Source organism: Piliocolobus tephrosceles, chromosome 2 (assembly GCF_002776525.5).
Source record: "Piliocolobus tephrosceles isolate RC106 chromosome 2, ASM277652v3, whole genome shotgun sequence".
Classification (NCBI taxonomy): domain Eukaryota; kingdom Metazoa; phylum Chordata; class Mammalia; order Primates; family Cercopithecidae; genus Piliocolobus; species Piliocolobus tephrosceles.
Window position 1 is genome coordinate 152,255,150 of NC_045435.1, and position 21,251 is coordinate 152,276,400.

The following is a 21,251-nucleotide window of genomic DNA, read 5'->3' on the forward strand; positions in this document are numbered from 1 at the left end:
TCCGGCCACTGCACTCCAGCCTGGCGACAGAGCAAGACTCCGTCTCAAAAAAAAAAAAAATGAATAAGCATATATAGTATGCTTAAAAAGAGGATGTCAAGGCCGAGTGCGGTGGCTCATGCCTGTAGCAATCCCAGCACTTTGGAAGGCCAAGGTGGATGGATCATGAGGTCAGGAGATTGAGACCATCCTGGCTAACACAGTGAAATCCCGTCTCTACTAAAAATACAAAAAAAAAAAAATTAGCTGGGCGTGGTGGTGGGCACCTGTAGTCACAGCTACTCACGAGGCTGAGGCAGGAGAATGGCATGAACCCAGGAGGCGGAGCTTGCAGTGAGCCTAGATTGCGCCACTGTACTCCAGCCTGGGCAACAGAGCAAGACTCCGTCTCAAAAAAAAAAAATAAATAAATAAATAAATAAGAGGATGTCCATAACTATGAAATTCATAGAAAAGAATACAGCTGAATGTACATCAAATTGTTGATGGCAGTTTCTCTAAGCAAGGGCATAGGATGAGGGGCAGGCTGTGGTGAAGATTAACTTTTGTTTTTTAACTTTTGGTTTGTTTTGGTTTGGTTTAAGTATACATTCCTGTATTTCTTGTGTAATTAATAAATGGAAAGATCCATAGATGAATAAGTGCCTTGTAACGTCAGACATACTTTAATGGAATGAACATCTGGCACGTGGATCTTTGGGAGTTTGGGTTGGGGTTTTGGGATCCTAAGGGCTCCTTTCGATCTCAGTTAACATGTCATAGCTCCGGTCCCTGACTTAGTTCATCTCTGTGTACCCTCAGCCTACGGAGGAAAAAGGCCAAAATCACCTCCGTGTCATTGAAACGGCGAGGCTCCAGGCATGGGTTCCACCCGACCACCTGGGGAGACGGCATGAAGTCCAAAAATGGATAAATGGATGTTCTTGTAAAGTTGAATCCATGAATGCCATCTTCTGGAAACACTATAATCTGTACACCCTGAAAAGGAAAACATCGAAGAATAGTCTGTTATGAGACGATGGGAAGCACCGCTGCATTCATTCATTCTTGTGTTCATTCACTGGGCAACCATCACGAGGTTACTGTACCAGAACCAGAGGCACAGAGACGGTGTCTTTACTCTCCTCAGAGACCTTAGTCTTGGGGATGCTGTCTCGCTTCACCTGATTCCCAAGGAACAAAGACAAAGTCCTCTAGGAACAACCATTAACTGTGCCTGGGGTCATGTGAGGGAAGGAGGGAATGAGAGTAAACTCAGGAGTTTGACAAGCAAATAGCTAGAAAGGATTTAGAGTTCTTAGGGCAGGCCGGGTGCAGTGGCTCAAGCCTGTAATCCCAGCACTTTGGGAGGCCGAGACGGGCGGATCACAAGGTCAGGAGATGGAGACCATCCTGGCTAACCCGGTGAAACCCCGTCTCTACTAAAAAATACAAAAAACTAGCCGGGCGAGGTGGCGGGCGCCTGTAGTCCCAGCTACTCGGGAGGCTGAGGCAGGAGAATGGTGTAAACCTGGGAGGCGGAGCTTGCAGTGAGCTGAGATCCGGCCACTGCACTCCATCCAGTCTGGGCGACAGAGCAAGACTCCGTCTCAAAAAAAAAAAAAAATAGAGTTCTTAGGGCACCAGGGGAGACGGGGCTGACTACAGGGCCCTGAATACACTGGGCCCATTAACACATGTGGTATCTTCGGTCTGGTGGTTGTCAACTTTCATTGTGCATCTAAATCAGGTGGGGAACTTCTGAAAAGCACTGATGCTGGGGCCCTCCGCTGCGAAGTCTGATTTAATTGACTGTGGCAACAGTGTTTGTTTAAAGGCCCCCCGGGTGATTCTCATTTGTAGCCAAGGTTAGAACCCACTGGGCCAGTGGGTAAGAGGCAAAAGAGGCAAGTGTGTTGATCTCAGCCTGGAAACAAGAACTCACTTGAAATCTCCATTCCCCAGCTGGGAATTAGGAGGCTCCCTCTGGGACTCTGGCCACCCTAAAGGCCTTTTCCCACACCTGGTAACATCCTGTGCTTCCTGGCTGTGATGGCCTGGGGCTCCCTGTGACATTTACAGCAACCTAAAAAAATACAAACAAACAGGGCAGCCCTCAGCTCTCAGGACTGGGGCATCACTCTTCCACTGCTCTCCACTTACAGGGTTTAAAATGTCAAGCCGGGAATACCAGCCCCAGGGAGGAAGGTGGAGAAGGCAGGCAGAGAAGAATTCAAATTAGCAAAGTTTGAGACACTTATTTCTGGAATACATTTCAAACTTTTAAATTTTTTTCCTGGTTATAAAAGCTTCAAAAGTTTAACTGTAGAAAATTTGGAAAACGGGGAAAAAATCATAATTGTATAACACAGATACTTATTGTTAATATTTTGGTTATTTTCATTATTTTTTCTCTCTCTGTATACGTGTATATGTGTATATAATGGAGATCATAATAAAGATATGGTTTTACTTCTTGACTTTCCTCATTAAGAACTTTAAAAAATATGACCAAGCATGGTGGCTCATGCCTGTAATCCCAGCACTTTGGGAGGCCCAGGTGGGCAGATCACCTGAGCTCAGGAGTTCGAGACCAGCCTGGCCAACATGATGAAACCCCGTCTCTATTAAAACTACAAAAATTAGCCGGGCATGGTGGTGGGCGCCTGTAATCCCAGCTACTCGGGAGGCTGAGGCAGGAGCATCACTGGAACCTGGGAGGCGGAGGTTGTGGTGAGGTGAGATCACTCCATTGCATTCCAGCCTGGGTGACAGAGTGAAACTCAGTCACACACACACACACACACACACACACACACACACACACAACAAAAACAAAAACAAAAATTTCAAAAATACATTTGCAATGGGGCCACATCATATTTAAAAGGACACCATAGTTTATCCTCTATTATTGGAATTTGAAGTGTCCCCAACTTTTTGTCATAAAAAGAAAACTATGGTGACCATCTGCATAGTGTGCTCAAAACACTTATTGCATAATTATATACTTCACACAAATCTTTGATTGCATCTCTGATTATTTCTTTAGAAGAAAGTCTTACAAGTGAAATTACTGGGTCAAAGGGTATAAAAATTCAAGTTTTAAGTTTTATTTTGCTTTCTGAGGGACAGTCTTGGTCTGTCGCCCAGGCTGGAGTGCAGTGTTGTGATCTCGGCTCACTGCAGTCTCCGCCTCCTGGGTTCAAGTAATTCTCGTGCCTCAGCCTCCTGAGTAGCTGGGATTACAGACATGCGCCACCACACCTGGCTAAATTTTGTATTTTTAGTAGAGATGGGGTTTCACCATCAGGCTGGTCTCAAACTCCTGACCTCAAGTGATCTGCCCGCTTTGGCCTCCCAAAGTGCTGGGATTATAGGTATAAGCCACGGCACCTGGCCTAAAAATTAAACTTTTATGTTCTTAACACACACCGCCAAACTGCTTTCCAGAAATATTATACCAATGTATGTTCCTTCCAGTACAGTATCATCTCATTGCACACTTAGCAATGACAGTGTAAAGAAAAATTATCACAAACCTAAAAATAAGGCAAAGATGGAGATGCAGCCTTTCCAAATTATACTAGGGTATTGTTTAACAGGCTCACTCCATTATTATTTAATTAGCTACAGAATGTACCACTGTTTGACTTTGTTATTTAAAAGATCACCTCAAAGATTACAATTGTATTGCCCTACAGGACATTACCCAGTTTTGCATCTATTAAGAAATTCATTTCAACAATCACTGGACTGACTGATATACACATTTCCATTCCTCAAATTTTCCTTTGAACCAGCTTTACCATCTTACTGTTTCCTTAATTAATGAATTAAATAAAAGCTTTATTCATTCTATATTTGTATGAGTCATCTTTTCAGATTTTTGAAAATTATAGGTGGATAGATATTTTTATTAAAAACAAAACTTTGAGATCACCAAATGGTTCTTCACGGAGAATACCATTGAAATTATGTATACATACTAGATTATTATCAACCAGGAATGAGGAAAGGAACCAAACCTGAGCTGGGGCAAAACTTTGGGTCTGATGTGATGAGGATATCTAGGAAGCAATTTGCATTCCTGATAAATGGCTTCAGCAACTTTCTGGTAGACCTCAATGAGATCAAGAACCCCCTCCTTCTGAGGAATGAAGGTTACAAACCCAAGTGACTGCCCAGCCTAATCATCTTGCAACTGGACTCTGCTTTTCCCCTATGAATGCCTCTACTGAGACAGAAATATAGTCATGCGCTGCATAATGACATTTTGGTCAATGACAGAACACACATGTGATGGTGGTCCCATAAGATTATAGTACCGAATTTTTACTGTACCTTTTCTATGTTTACATACACAAATGCTTACCATTTGCTACAACTGTCTGCAGTGTTCAATGTAACATGCTGTAAAGGTTTATAACCTAGGAACAATGGGCCATACCATATAGCCTAGAGCGTAGTAGGCCCTACCATGTAGGTTTGTGTAAGTACATGCTATGAGGCATGCACAATGGCCTAATGATGCATCCTTTCAGAACATATCCCTGTCATTAAGCAATGCATGACTGTATTTCAATTGGTTTGCTCAGGAACCTCTTACAACAACTTTGATATAAAACTTTCACACAAACTTGCTATCGATTTGTCTTAGAAGTTGCTTTAAAACATATAACCAGATTTGCTTAATACCCTGTACATATCTTTGATTTTCAACCCTCAGTACATGTGGCTTGGTCACTTTGTGGCTAAGGTAAGAAAGTGCTTATGGAAGACAAGTCTGTGGCTTGGTGAGTCTGCGTGGCCAGCAGTCTCTGATCTGTGCAGGGTATTCATGTGTCAGGGTTGCGTGTTCTGGGATTTCTCTAGAGACTGGCAAGGGCTCCTGAACCAGTAGTTTCTGTGCTGCTGGTCTGTAAGGGTTGGAAAGTCCAAGACTTAGGACCCAGCTTCCTTTCTTAGCTGATGTTTTCTGCCAGAACACCATGGGCTGTTACTGGTCTGAGTTGAAAGTCGTTTGCATTTACACCTGTAAATGTATTCATCCTTTTTAATTTATGTAAGGTTTTTCTGTATGCAATACTCGATTCTTTAAAGAGAGGACAACAAATTCTGGTTTTCTACTGTTACGTGAGAACATTAGGCCCCAGCAACACATCATCGTGTAAGGATAAATAGAAGTGCTGCTGGAAAACAAACCAACACAAAACATAGAACCAGGTATGGGAACTGAGATATCTGTAAATTCTAAAAGTGATCACATCAACAGCTTCATCCTGGTCCTGGAAAACAAATAGAGACGGAGTGACGCTGTGCAGCTGGCATGGATTCAACAAAACCGTGTTAAGTGCTTCCTTTGGGGGCAGGTTATGGAAAGGTGAATGCAGGAGAATTCTACAGTCACAGTCTGGGTTTCAGTGTGTCATTTGCCAAATGTCTCAGAATGGTTCGGTGGACAGGGGAGGGAAGCAAGAGGCAGATGACATTTCAGGTGCTGGACTCAGTGCCATGCAGGCAAACATCTCTATCAAGAGAATGCCTGCCCTCTAGGAGATCAGTGTCATCAGGAGGTCTGAGGGCATAGCCTGGGTTTTTTTTACACTGACTTCAGCATAGACATAAATCAGGTGTGTATCAAATGTGTGAATGACGTAAAGGTAACTGATACTTGGGATGTCAGTAAAGATCCCTAAATAGCCCAACAGGCTGGAATGATGAAATTTAACAGCATAAATGTGAAGTCTTGCCCTCAGCTTAAATCACCTTTATAAGCACAGGATGGCAAGGGCAGCATGTGTGTCTGCTCGTGTGAAAAGGTGTTTTAGTTGACAGTAAGTGCCTTATACGCTCACAATGAGATGTGTGGCTGCCAGTGGTTTTCTGGGGACAACATCTAAAATGAGACAGGTGAGAATTCTCCATCCTGCCCTTGTTAGAATTGGGAGAGCTACATACAGTTCTGAGCACAGAGAACACGTGGAAGTCTTTAGGAGAAGGTTTGGAAACTGAGTCTCCTAAGGAACTGTGGAAGAGACTGAGGATACAGCCTGGGGGACAGATGTCGGGGGTCATGACAGCTGCCCTCAAAGGTGGAGAAGATTGCATGCTGCGGTAAGGGACACGGCCTGCTCCCTTTAGCTCTGAGGACGGAATCGTGGTGGCAGTTACGGGGAGGCTGACTGCTGCTCATTGAAAGGAAGACCTGTCCAGAAGTTCCCACCAATGGAACAAATGAACCTGTGAGACTGAGAGTTCTGAGCCACTGAAGGTGTTCAAGGAGAAACCGTATGTGAGGTTGGAACTAAGGAAAAGTATCACCCTTGCAAAAGTTGATCTTGGTTGAAAAAAAAAGAAGTGTCACCCATCAGAGGCTGGACCAAGTCTTCAAGTTGCCTTTCAACATCATGTTATACCCACACCCCCCCCCCCGCAAAATCACCCCCCACCCCGTACACATAGCCTTTGTACATGTATTATAGACTAAACTTTTAAAACGTAGCACTTTTTTAATTGCTGTGGCTGGCCAGGCCATCCTGACCGCCCTGCTCTAAGGCAGGGGCTGTTTGGGGCAGGATCTGCTGGCAGGGCTGGTTCTGCCCTTTACGTTCCCAGAGAGCAGGAAAGTGTTGCTCACAATGAGTTTACATCCTGTTGAGGCACAGCAGAGCTTCCTCAAGCAGCTGCACTTGGTCACCCTGCACCAGTTACAGCCCAAACTTCCCTTTGGGTTTGTGTTTTCCAGCAGGGCATTTTCTTAGGCAACCTCTGGCACCACATTTCCCTCTTTGCCCCCAGGGGGCCTCTCCTTTGTCCCCACCCTTCCTGGAGGGAGCAAGAAATTCAGGTCAACCAGGAAGCCTTCACAAAGGCTGGCACTGACCTTCCCTTTGTCAGTCTGGGCTCTGTTCTGTCTGGGCAAAGGTCTCAGACTGTTCACAGTCTGACACAGAGACCGGAAACGAGCCCCAAACAGTCTGAAGGGAGCAAAAGGCATTCCTGCAGATGTTTACTACTTCAGTGAGGCTTTGGATGACTCAGAGAGGTCATCACGCCCAGTCATCTTCAAATTTTTCTGCACGTTAGACTGCCCTGGGGAGCCTTGAAACAACCCCAATGCCCAGTCCACACCCCTTCCACACCAATCACAACGGACTCTCCGGGACCCAGGCAGCCATACTGTTTACCACTTGCCGGGTCATTCTTATGTACAACCACACTTGAGAAGCGGAGATCTAGTCCTGGACTTCTCACACTTGCCGTGTGAAAGCATCGCCTGGGGATCCTGCTAAAACGCACATTCTGATTCGGTAGGTGTGGGGTGCGGTCCAAGATCCTGCATTTCTAATAAGCTCCCAGGGGATGCTGATGCTGCCGGTCCATGGACCACTCTCTGAGGGGTAAGGCTCCTAATCCAACTGACCAATTCAACTCAGGTTAACTAGCTGCATTATTATTATTATTATTTTTTTCTGAGACGGAGTCTCGCTCTGGCGCCCAGGCTGGAGTGCAGTGGCCCGATCTCAGCTCACTGCAAGCTCCGCCTCCCGGGTTCACGCCATTCTCCTGCCTCAGTCTCCCGTGTAGCTGTGACTACAGGCGCCCGCCACCACGCTGGGCTAATGTTTTGTATTTTTAGTAGAGACGGGGTTTCACCGTGTTAGCCAGGATGGTCTCGATCTCCTGACCTCGTGATCTGCCCGCCTCCGCCTCCCAAAGTGCTGAGATTACAGGTGTGAGCCACCGCGCCCGCTCGTTGGATGATTTTTCAGAGGGTGGTAGGAAGCCTGGGATTACCCAACCACTGATCAAGGGGTAAAGAGCAATTTGTTGTGTTCTACGAGAGAAACTCAGGTTCTGAAAAGCATTCTTGCCTTTTGGGCTGCAGTCATCACTTGCTGTTCATAGATGTCAAGGTTCTGGTTCATGAGCTCCAAGGCCTCCTGGCGGCTGATGAGAGCCAGAGGGTTCGGACTCAAGATGGATGGATGCTCGTACACGGCAGCCACGTAATATTCAGCCTCGTGATGTTCAGCCATGCTCTCCTTCCCGGTGTGGGCTCCCAGGGCAACCACGTAACAGCCGCAGAGGAAAAGAGCAAGCTTACTTCTGACTCCAGACATAATGCAGACCGTAAATCTGGAATGTAATGGGGCAAGGGGAAAACAGCTGAATAAAGAATCCTGCCAAGAATTTAACGTTCGCAGCTGTGATTTATTAATCCCAGCAATTAAACTCACTCGCAGTGATACTGTGGCTCAAAGAGTTTGTTTCATGTTCCTAATAAAAGAGTATGTGTTTCTCTCCAAACACGTAGCAAGCCACATTTAAAATGGCTCACTGTGTTAATAGTCTGGGTTTAGAACATTTCCAAAACAGACTCAACGTTTGCCATGATTTTCTTACCCAGTGGTTCAGCAAGACCGTAGTGCATCACTACCCACTTTTCTAGCTGTGCACTTAAATTTTAAGCAATAGTAATTATCCAGATTATTTGACATAATTCTGTGATATATTTCACACTCTACCGTCTGCCCTCTATCCACACAAACACACGACAGGTCAGCCATCCGTAATGTCTGTGATTGTCGTGACCCTAACAACACAGCTTGGCTTTCCTGACCATCAAAACTTGATGAATTACAATTCTCCTTGCATTTCTTTGGTTAGTAAAAAATACTACGGATAATTCTCCCTTGATTCACAACAAAATTATTTATTTGGTGCCAAGAAACTGCTGACTTCTACATAAATGCCAATAGCTACTTTCTTTTATAGACAAGCAAAGTCTCCCAATAAAAACATGTTATTTTTCCTCCTTGAACTTGAGAATCGCCACTGCACCTTATCACTTTCTTAACTCCGTCTCTGTGACTCCAAAACTCTTGCTCAAAAGCCTACTCATTTGGAAATAAAATCCTTTTTGCAGTGATAAAATGCAATTTTCTAGAAAATAAACTACAAATTTCCAGAGAGTAAACTCAGTTTCATAGCTTCTACCAGAAAAGACTAGAAGTAAATGACACTTCTGTGTGTCTCCTCCTACCTCCCAGAATAGGAATGTTTCTTTCTAAACAGTGTGTGTTACTGAGTGTTTTAGAGTAAATAGTCCAATTCTGCCTTTAAAAATCAGGCTGGCCTCCCAGCTAGCATCCTCTCAGGCAGAGATTTACTGGGTAGTGTGCCAAGGCCAGGCCACCTGCCCCTGGAGATGTCCTGGGGCTGACCAACTGCCCAGGAATCTGGATTAAAAGTCAAGATAACAAAGACAAATCAAAGAATCATACTGCTGCCCTTTAAAAAGAAAATGACACCCTGTCCAAGTCTCAACACATAACTCCTGTGTTTGCATTTTAAAACCAAACTCCCTCGGCTACAAATCTATTTTTTTTTTTTTTGTCAAAAGTTCCAGAAACAAACCATAGTTATTTTCATCAATAGACTAAGAACTAGGAATGCTCATCTTGGCAAAATTAAATATTCCTCAGAATGAGAAGTATTTTCCCACCCCAACCCTGCTCCATCTCAAACTGTTACTTCTTTCCCCCGGGAATAAATGTACCATCCAAACACCAAAGCCCAGGATTTGTTGCCATTCATCTGGGACACTGTAAACAATGTTTTAAGATAAGAAAAGGAGCTTTTGAGTGAGTAGTCATGAGTTTTTGAGTAGAAACAAAAGTATAATTGATAAGCTTTCTTATCTGAATTTTGCCTCTAAAGACAAGCAAGGAATAATTTAAAGTGTCTCAGAAATCCATTTTTCCATTCCATCTCTGGTTTCACAGTGATAACAGAGAGTGGTTTTGGGGACGAACTTTCATCTTCAAAGTCATACTGACAATATTTCTGAAGTATAAGGCAAAGGCCTCACTAAGAGGTGTGGAAACTGAGGCCAGGAGAGGAGGGTATGAACCAGTCCCCAGTGGAGGCAAGTCAGGAGTGCCTGGGGCCAAGAGTGGCATTCACATTAATTACATCTCTTTCTCAACTGAGAGCTGGGTACCACCGATGCTGGGGTATAGAATATTTGTTTAAGCCTGAAGGACTTGCAATCCAGCAAAACAAGGAAACCACAGAACCTGCAAGGTATCACATTTCTTTCTATCTTGAGAAAATAAAATTTATTTTACCAAAGGAGCCTAGCAGGAGAGCTCTAAGCAGCAATCATTTGTGTGTGAACAAAGGTAGGTCGATAATAAGAGGTTATGCAGATTCAACCAGGTATTCATGCTTGAAAGAACCAAGCTTAATGAGGTAGAAGAGAATGAGTAATTACAACAAAAATAGGTCTAGTCAGCCGGCCCTCAGTATCCATTGTTTCTGCATCCATGGATTCCACCAACCTTGGATTGAAATTACTGGGGCAGGAGGGGGAGAGGGGAGCCCAATAAAATAATAGCACAACAATAAAAAAAAAGCAATTTAAAAAATACAGTATAACAATTATTTATATAGCATTTAGATTGTATTAGGTAGTGTAAGGGATCTAGAGATGATTTGAAGTGTACAGGAGGAAGTGTTTAGGTTATATGTAAATTCTACACTATTTGATATAAGGGACTTGAGCATCTGAGGGTTTTGGTATCCACAGGGGTCCTGGAACCAGTCCCAACAGATACTGAGGGACAACTGTACATCAATTTGCCCTTCCAAAAGAAACATTTTATCCAAATTAGCAAATGCTGCTTTTCTCTCTTTGGCATCACAGATACCTTCTCAGGAAAAAGTAAACAGGGCCTGCGGCAAGGACTCTGAAGGGCTCAGCAGGCTGCAGCAGGAGGTGCTCAGTTGTAAAGTGGCAGGACTAGAGGTAGGACTGGAGGGGCACAGCCTTCCAGCAGCTACCAGTGCTGGCCCATGAGGTTATGCACAGGACGACTGGGGTGTGGGGCTTCCCTGGGAACAAGGGGCCCTGGAAGTCATGGGTTCTTGGAAATACAGCAGCTGGCCCATCTTTAGAGCTGGTCAGGATCTGGACCATAAAGAAAATGGTAACTAGAGGTGTGACACGGTGGCAATGTACTTGCTTTCACTGAAGGGCATCTGACATAGGAGAGTAAACTGCAGGAAGGGCCCAGTGTGAGTGCACAGTTGAGGCGACCATGTGCATGCCCTCTGAGACGAGGGCCTTGGTTCGTGGGGTACACTGAACCCCACTTCCAGGGAACAACAGAACCAGGAGGGTGCTGGCTTCAGACAGCCATGCAATTCCCAACTGTGGGCCAGCCCCAGGGGTAGGTGTCAGGGGTCCAAGAGTGGACAAGACAGACCCTTCCTCGTGGGGCTCGTGCTCTGGATAACCATGTCAGATGGTGAGTAAGTGCAAAGGAGAAATGAGGCAGTGAAGGTGGTAAGGTGAAGCGAGGGGGACAATTTTAAGCAGTGTGGTCAAGGAAGGCCTCGATGAGAGGGTGATGTTTGAACAGAGGCCTGAAGGGGGTTCAGGAGGAAGTCACGTGGGTCTGCGGGGTGACAGCACAGCAGGCAGAGAGCCTGAGGCAGGAGCATGCCTCACAGGCGCAAGAAACAGCAAGGACGGCAGGGGGCTGGAGCCAAGGGGACAAGGAGAAAGTGGCAGCAAAAGGAATCACAGAGAGAGAAATGACAGGGACCTGCCCAGTGGTCTCCTAACATCCCCCTGCATTTGTCCTCATCCTCTTCCATTCTGGACTCGTAAGAGCAGCCAATGAGATCCAGAGAAAGCCTGAGTCTACCAAGGTGCACCTCTGAAACTCTTCCAGTGACTCCCCGGTTCATGCAGCGCAGAAGTCAAAATCCTTACAATAAGCCAATAGGAAGCAGCCAGGAGACAGGAAACACTTGGCAGGTGGGGAGAGAGGCAGAGTGGCATCTTGAAGCAAGCATCCTGATCTCGGATGGCCCTACAGAAGCTCTGTTTCTCATTTCATAAGGAAAACGTTCCCCCAACACCAGTCCTGATCAGGATGGTTCTTTCCATCTAAGAGGAAAAATCAGTCTCAATTACATGGAAATTTATTTTGTATAAATTTGGTAACATGTCAATCACTAGATATTTTTACACACAAGGGATTTTTCCCCACCTTGCTAAATGATTCATCTTAATAATTAGCTATGTTTCCTTCCTAGTCATGCTATTACAATAGTGTCTTCTGCAATAAGATGAAAGGGATTATTATTAAGCCATTCTTAATAATTTCAGGGGCAGATATATACATTAAAAATATTTAAAAGATACATAAAACATCTTTTTTAATAAAATATCTTGCCATTCTTTACTTGTCAGGGAGAATAGCAGTCCTATGATTGGGAAAGGAGGCAGGAAAATTTGGCAGAGGAAATGTCACATCCGGTGGAACAAAGCCTGAGGGACCTGTTAAGTCATTAGGAGTCGGCATAGTATACATTTCTATGTGTAATGACTGAATGCCAAGAAAAACATTGGGAAGTTCCAACAGTTTTTAAATTATTCTCATGAATTACGTGACTTCATTGTCTAAATTATTTTACATAAACAGGAGAAATAATGTCTATCTCCACCTAATTAATATGATCTGAATTTAAAGAAATCACAAAAATGATCTTTTATTTCCCAGAAAGTCTTCTCTTGCCTCTTGTTATTTGATTGTCGCATCTGAGCGTGCTGGTCATGAGCTTGTCCGTGACTGGCCCCAGAACAAGAAACTCCACGGTGGTTCTCGCGTGGGCAGCTCTGTTTAAACCCACCCACTACCAAGACGTCTGATGTCTCATTCGGAAAGGTCAAGTGTAAACACTTGTGAGTGGCAGCTGATATTTAAGCCTGAACTCACCAGCAACCGTGAATAAGTTATCAAGCTAATACGTCCTCTGAGTTGAGGTGGTAAATTGTAATTTCACTTAAAAAAAAATTCCAGCTATTATTTTCAAAAAAGAGAATAATATACAGAAGTGTAACTGTGCACTGTTCCTTTGATTAGCCAGTTTCTGCTCCATTGGCTAGAATAATTTATCCTAGGAAACTAAATGTGCAATCAAAGGATCTTGACATTTCAACCGAAACATGTTATATCTTTCTTTTCGTCAAATGAGAAATTGCCTTCACAATTTAAGTCAAATAAAACTTCTTCCTGAAATGCCCAGGTATTTAATGTAAGAAGGCTTTTTTTGCATGTGGAATTTGAGTAACAGTCTGTCTTTCGCTTTCTGTAGACAGAAGGAACCCCAGCTGAGACTGATTCTCAGACAGTTGCTACTGCCACTCTGTGGACAAACTGAGTATCATTAACCCAAGTGGCTACGCATGTGACCTTGGGTATCGCGATAGCAGAGACATTCTTAAGCAGTAAATGGATGGCTTTTTCCCTCCTTTCCTTCTCCATTTCTAATACTTAATCTATCTCTTTTATAGTTAAAGAAGACCCAGAAAGCATCTGATTTTCAAGATTTGAGCTTCATGAAAGCTGTTTTTTATTCACCACACTCCCACAATGGCATCTTTTATATTCACAAGTTCGAATTTGTTGCAATTTCATAGAATATGACTGGATGTAAAAAGTGATGCTGCCCATTCCCCTGTGACACACAGCGTCTGCGTGGGGAAATCTGTCTGAATTAAGGGATCTACAATCAATGCCACATTGCATTTTACATGCAACATAAGCCATTTGAATATCCATTATTATTATTTTTTTATCTTCCTGCAACACAAAGCAGAGAAAGCAGATGGTAAAAATCCCATTTTCATGGTGCGGGAAAACTCCAGGACTGGTTAGTAATGAGAATGAGACTGGGAGCCAGGTCTCCCGGCTTCTGGTCCAGCCTGCCTAGTGCATGCTGAAGAACCAGGGCAATTTAGTGGTCAAGCTTTAACGACCACTGCGGAGGTGAAACCCTGTCTGTACTAAAAATACAAAAAGTTAGCCGGGCGTGGTGGCACGTACCTGTAATCCCAGCTACTCAGGAGGCTGAGGCAGGAGAATCACTTGAATCCCGGCGGTGGAAGTTGCAGTGAGCCTAGATCGCACCATTGCACTCCAGCCTGGGCGACAGAGTGAGACTCTGTCTCAAAACAAGACAAAACGAAACAAAACAAACAACCACTGCAGAGTCTTCAATACGCTGCAGGGGAAGTAAGCAGAAATTTCAAGGTAGCTCTCCCAAGGGAGATTCTGGGTGATCAGACCAGAGCAGAGGGTCTCAAATGTAAGCATGCCATCAGAGTCACCTGAGGACTTGAACACACAGATCTCTGGAGCCCAGGCCTGAAAGTTTTGATTGAGTAGGTATGGAATAGGGTCTGAGCATCTGCATTTTATGGCACATTCCCAGGTGATGCTGATGCTCCTGGTCTGAGTCACACTTGGAGAAGCACTTGAGGAGAAGATAAAGGAATGTATATCCTCTATTCTGACTCCTATCTTTCCCTTATGTCAAAGAAAGTTATGAGTCAGAAACATCATCTTCATTTCTCGGGTGCCTCTCCAATAGGGCTGATGGAATTTGGGCAGATTTCAAAGTGTTTCTACCATATTGAGTGAAAATAAGCAGCAAAGAAAGCATTAAACACTCAAACTAGAGGGAAAAATCTCCCTAAGCAACTTGATGCAGGTCAGTTAAAGGACTCGGTGCTTGTCTTAGCCATGGCAGGAATACCATTGAAGAACCTGGTTGTTACTGGTTTTTGCTTAAAAGTTCCTGATTTAAAAAAAGGTGGGGGGCAATATGGTAGACTAGATAATCTGAAATATCTTTCAACCATATCCTGCAAAAATGGAACAGATTATTTTTAAATGCATATTTGAGTTTGCAGGAAAGTTAAAGGAAATTCTGAGTGGTCGAAAATGAACTGTGAAAAAGTTTTAAACTATTGATTGGAGACCTTGACCAGGCAGCAAGGAAAATACACACATACAAAGCTTTTCCACTGTCAGTCAGTCCTGGGACACATGAATGGTGGGGGCACTTCTAGCTACTCTGTTCTTCTGGAATGCTTATGGTGTCCAAAAACCACCATCAAATTCTCTGAAATGAGTTTCAATGAGTGTCAGCAAGGTATTGCTTTTAAAAGCCTTTGGGAAATTTCTCCCCCATTTCCTTCTTGGACTACCTTAAAGAACCACCTTCTAGATAATGTGGACCTGAGGGCTTGATATCCAGAAGAAAAAGAACCAGTGCGTGGAAAATGTGATGTCCTAGAACCACGTGTCAAAATTTTCAGGGAAGATGTGCTCAGAAATGTAGGCAATGTAATGGCTTTTTGTGATTATTAAACGTATGATGGACACAATATTGCTGATTGTATAGTATACACAACATCTCTAGATGCATGAGATGGATGCAACCTCGCTAAGCCTGTGATGGATTCAGAATCTCTAAGCCTGTGGTGGATGTAACCTCTCTAAGCCTGTGGTGGATACAGTGTCACTACATCAAGTCCCATTACCCTTGTGCTCATCTCTGCCAGTACTCAGGAGTGAAAAATGCAGATGAAGATGCTCAGGATGCAGAGAGTGGAGAACAATGCGGTGGGTAATAGGGCCAAGGAACCCTGTTCCCTCAAATCAAAAGAATAATCCTTGGGGCCAGGCATGGTGACTCACACCTGTAATCCCAGCACTTTGGGAGGCCAAGGTGGGTGGATCACCAAATTTGATAACCCAAAATTTGATAACCTAGATGTCAATTTAAGACATTGATGTCCAGGCATGGTGACTCACGCCTGTAATCCCAGCACTTTGGGAGGCTGAGGCAGGTGGATTACCTGAGGTTAGGAGTTGGAGACCAGCCTGGCCAACATGGTGAAATCTCATCTCTACTAAACATACAAAAATTAGCTGGGTGTGGTGGTGGGCACCTGTAATCCCCGTTATTCAGGAGGCTGAGGCAGGAAAATTGCTTGAACCAGGGAGGCAGAGGTTTCAGTGAGCCAAGATCGCACCACTGCACTCCAGCCTGGGCGACAAGAGCGAAACTCCATCTCAAAGTAAAGAAAAAAAAGGAAAATGATAACAAATTCCTTAAAAGACAGAATTTGCTAAAACTCACACAAGAAAAACAGACAATCCGAAGAGGCCTATATGTATTAGAGAAATTAAACCAATAATTCATAATCTTTTAAAACAGAGATCACCAAGTGCAGGTGGGTTCACTGGTGAATTCTACCAAACATTCAGAAATAAACTATACCAATTCTCTACTATCTCTTCCAGAAGACAGAATCAGAGGCAATACTTTTTAACTCATTCCATGAGGGCAGCATTACCCCAATACTGAAACAGACAAAGACATTACAACAAAAGAAAACTACTGTGAGGGTTGATTTTAGGTGTTAACTTGAATGGATTAAGGAACACTGTAGAAACCTGGTAAAGCATTACTTTTGGATGTGCTTGTGATCAGCAGGAGAAGGTGAGTGTGTGAGTCTAAGTGGATTAGGTAAAGATAAGCCACCCGCAATGTGGGCGGGCACCATCTAATAAGCCAAGAGCTGAGAGAGGGAAAAAAAACAGAAAAAGCAAGTGTGTTGATTTATCTGCAGGAGCTGGGATATACCCATCCTCTCCTGCCCTGGCCTGTGGACTCCAGGACTTGCACCAGCAGCCCCCTGGGTTCTCAGGCCTTCAGCCTTGGATTTAGTTATGCCATTAACATTCCAGGGTCTCCAGCTTGCAGATGGCCTGTCATTGGACTTTTCAGCCTCCATAATTGTGTGAGCCAATTCCTCTAATAAATCTCTTTCGTATATCTCTCTCTATATCTCCCTTTGGCACTGTCTCCCTATTACGGGAAGTCAGGGACCCCGAATATAGGGACCGGCTGGAGCCATGGCAGAGGAACATAAATTGTGAAGATTTCATCTTTATATGGACATTTATCAGTTCTCAAATAATACTTTCATAATTTCTTATGCCTGTCTTTAATCTCTTAATCCTGTTATCTTCATAAGCTGAGGATATACGTCACCTCAGGACCACTGTGATAATTGTGTTAACTGTACAAATTGATTGTAAAACATGTGTGTTTGAACAATATGCAATTAGTGCACCTTGAAAAAGAACAGAATAATAGCGATTTTTATGGACCCTGCAGAACCCTCAGGCTTACTAGGGTTGGGAAAATTCAGCCCTAGTAAATTTGTGGTCAGGCAGGTTTTCTGCTCTCGAACACTGTTTTCTGTTGTTTAAGATGTTTATCAAGACAATATGTGCACCGCTGAACATAGACCCTTATCAGTGGTTCTGCTTTTGCCCTTTGCCCTGTGATCTTTGTTGGACCCTTATCAGTGGTTCTGGCTTTTGCCCTTTGCCCTGTTCCCACAGAAGCATGTGATCTTTGTTAGACCCTTATCAGTGGTTCTGCTTTTTGCCCTTTGAAGCATGTGATCTTTGTATCTACTCTCTGTTCTTACACCTCCCCCACCCTTTTGAAACCCTTAATAAAAACTTGCTGGTCTGAAACTCAGGCAGGCATCACAGTCCTACCAATATGTGATGTCACCCCTGGCGGCCCAGCTGTAAAATTCCTCTCTTTGTACTGTCTCTCTTTATTTCTCAGATGGCCAACACTTATGGAAAATAGAACCTATGTTGAAATATTGGGGGTGGGTTCTCCCAATATTTCCCTAGAGAATTCTGACTAATATAATTACAGAGCAGTATCTCTCATGAATACAGATGCAATAATCCTTAGCAAAATCCTTGGGTTGGTGCAAAAGTCATTTGCCATTACTTTCAATGGCAAAAACCACAATGACTTTTGCACCAACAAATATTAGCAATTTGAATCTAATAATCTATAGAAGAAATTACACACCATGACTAAATGAAATTTATCTCAGGTATGAAAGGTTGGTTCAATGTTTGAAAATCAATTTATGTAATCTATCACATTAACAGGCCAAATAAGAAAGATCACATGGCTCAGGAGGTGGAGGATGCAGTGAGCTGTGTTCACACCACTGCACTCCAGCTGGTGCGACAGAGTGAGACCCTGTCTCAAAAAAAGAAAAGAAAAATCACATGATCATATCAATAGACGCAAAAAAATAGGTGTCAAATAGATGTATTTGACAAAATACAACACCCATTTGGAATGATAATAACTCTCAGTAAACTACAAATAGAGGGGAACTTCCTCAACTTGATTTAAAAAAAACACCTACAGCTAACATCATAGTTAGTGGTAAGAAACTAGAGCCTTTATACTAACATCAGGAACAAGGTAATGATGCCCCCTCTCACCACTGCTTTTCAACATCGTACCATAAGTCCTAGCTAATGCAAAAAGCGAAGAAAAGATGCAGACTGGGCAAGAAGAAATAAAACTGCCTTTGTTCACAGATGAAATTTTCACTGATGTAGAAAATTGGAATGAATTAATAAAAAATCTCTGTAACTAATAAGTTATTATACCATTGTTGTAGGATACAAGGTTCATATGCAAACATCAATTTATTTCTCATATATCAGTGAAGAACAGTGGACTTTTAAATTTAAAACATAATACTATTGGCTGGGTGCAGTAGCTCACGGCTGTAATCCCAGCACTTTGGGAGGCTGAGGCAGGTGGATCACAAGGTCAGGAGATCAAGACTATCCTGGCTTACACGGTGAAATCCCATCTCTATGAAAAATACAAAACATTAACCAGGTGTGGTGGTGGATATCTGTAGTCCCAGCTACTCAGGAGGGCTGAGGCAGGAGAATGGCGTGAACCCGGAAGGTGGAGCTTGCAGTGAGCCGAGATCATGCCACTGCACTCCAGCCTGGGCGACAGAGCGAGACTCCATCTCACAAGTAAATAAATAAAATAAAATGATAATATTATTTATATTTGTACCCTACATATGAAATATTTAGGTATAAATCTTTTAAAAATGTGTAAGGCCTGCGTGAAAAAAACTACAAAACTCTGTTGAAAGAAATCAAAGCAGCACTAAATAAATGCAGAGACTCAATATTGTCAAGATGTCAGTTCTTGCCAACAACTTGATCTATAGATTCAACACAATTTCAACTGAAATCCCAACAAGTTATTTTGTAGGTATCAACAAACTGATTCTAAACTGTATATGGAGCAGTGGCTTATGCCTGTAAGCTCAGCACTTTAAGAGGCAAGGCACGAGGATCATGTGAGGCCAGGAATTTGAGACCACCAGCGTGGGCAAAACAGAGAGACTGAAAAAAAAATTAAGTTATCTGCGCAAGGCAGTGTGTACCTACAGTCCTGGCTACTCAGCAGACGGAAGTGGGAGGATCACTTGATCCCAGGAGTTCAAGGTTATAGTGAGCTATGATCACGCCACTGCATTCCAGCTTGGGTGACAGAGCAAGACCTGTCTCTAAAGAAGTACATAAAAATAAATTGCATATGGCGAGGTAAAAAGACCAAGAATGGCCAACACAATATCGAAGAAGAATGAAGTCAGAACACACACTACCAACTTCAAGACATTATAAAACTGTAGTAATCCAGACAATATGATAGTTTACCTATTGGCCAAAGAACAGACAAATAGATGGAACAGAATAGAGAATCCAGAAATAGACCCACATAAATACAGTCAACTGGCCTTATTTATTTATGTGTGTATTTATGTATGTATTTATTTATTTATTTTACAGATGAGGTCTCGCTATGTTGCCTAGGCTGGACTCACATTCCTAGGCTGGAGCAATTCTTCCACCTCAGCCTCCTAAAGAAAACTATGGAACTGTACTGAGCAGCTGGGACTACAAGTGTGCACCACTGCACACCAGGCTGTAGTTAACTCATCTCTGACAAAGGAGCAAAGGCAATGTGATGGAGCAAAGACAGTCTTTTCAACAAATGGTGCTGGAACAAACGGACACCCACACGTAAAAAATAAATCTAGATAAAAATCTTATACCCTTTACAAGAAGTAACTCAAACACATCATAGATCTAAATGTAAAGTACAAAACTATAAAACTCTTAGAAGATAACATGGGAGAATATCTAGATGACCTTGCATTGGGCAAAACAGAAAGAATTGATACACTGGACTTCACTAAATGTAAAACTTTCGCTCTGCCAATGAAACTATCAAGAAAAGAAGAAGATAAGCTACAGACTGAGAGAAAATATTTGCAAAAGATTTATCAGTTAAAGGAATGTTATCCAAAATATCAAAGAACTCTTCAAACTCAACAATAAGAAAGTAAACAACTTGATTATAAAATAGGCAAAAGGCCGAGCGTGGCGGTTCACGCCTGTAATCCTAGCACTTTGGGAGACCAAGGCAGGTGGACCACGAGGTCAAGAGGTCGAAACCATCAAGAGGTCAAAACCATCCTGGCCAACATGGTGAAACCTCGTCTCTACTAAAAATACAAAACATGAGCTGGGTGTGGTGGCTCGTGCCTGTAGTCCCACCTACTCGGGAGGCTGAGACAGGAGAATCACTTGAACCCAGGAGGCAGAGGTTGCAGTGAGCCGAGATTGCACCACTGCACTCCAGCCTGGGTGACAGAGTTGGACTCAAAAAAAAAAAAAAAATTAATTAATTAATTAAATAAAATAGGCAAAAGATCTGTACAGACATCTCACCAAGGAAGATATACAAATGGCAATAAACTTATGAAAAGATGCTCAGCATCATATGTCCTTAGGGAATTGCAAATTTAAAAAATCAGATACCACTATGCACCTATTAGAATAGCCAAAATCCAAAACACTGACAAGACTAAATGCTTAGTTTGGTAGAAGGAAAAAACAAAACAATTTTTTTTTTTTTTGAGATGAAGTCTCGCTCTTGTCCCTCAGGCTGGAGTACAATGCTGCGATCTCGGCTCACTGCAACCTCCGCCTCCCGGGTTCAAGCGATTCTCCTGCCTCAGCCTCCCGAGTAGCTGGGATTACAGGCACCTGCCACCACACCCAGCTAATTTTCGTATTTTTAGTAGAGACGGGGTTTCTCTATGTTGGTCAGACCTGTCTCGAACTCCTGACCTCAGGTGATCCGTCCGCCTTGGCCTCCCAAAATTGCTGGGATTACAGGTGTGAGCCACTGCTCCTGGCCCAAAACAATTTTTAAAAAGACTAAATGCTGTTGAGAATGTAGAGCAACAGGAAGTCTGGTTCATCGCTGACGGGAACACAAAATGATACAGCCACTTTAGGAGGCAGCTTAGCATTTTCTTACAAAATGAAACATACTCTTATCATATGATTCAGCAATCGTATTCTTTGTATTTACCCAAAGGAGTAGAAAACTTATGTCTCCACAAAAAACTGCACAGGAGTGTTTACAGCAGTTTTTTTCATAGTTACCAAAACTTGGAAACA

General features: G+C 43.2%; 1 protein-coding gene across 6 annotated transcripts in view; it reads right to left on the minus strand.

Moving 5' to 3' along the window:
* Nucleotides 1–21,251, minus strand: part of BTD (biotinidase) — a 102,358-nt gene that overhangs the window by 65,910 nt on the left and 15,197 nt on the right. For 4 of the 6 annotated variants that reach the window (XM_031935267.1, XM_023207376.2, XM_023207377.2 and 1 more), the window contains exons 2-3: nt 7,857–8,121; nt 829–978 (exon numbers count right to left, since the gene is read on the minus strand). In XM_031935267.1, coding sequence (XP_031791127.1) covers nt 829–978; nt 7,857–8,105 — 399 coding nt within the window. In that variant the 5' untranslated portion in view covers nt 8,106–8,121. Of the gene's footprint in view, nt 1–828; nt 979–7,856; nt 8,122–10,697; nt 10,958–13,886; nt 13,939–21,251 lie in introns of those variants that run through there. The other 2 variants (XM_023207379.1, XM_023207378.1) reach the window with 2 other exon arrangements.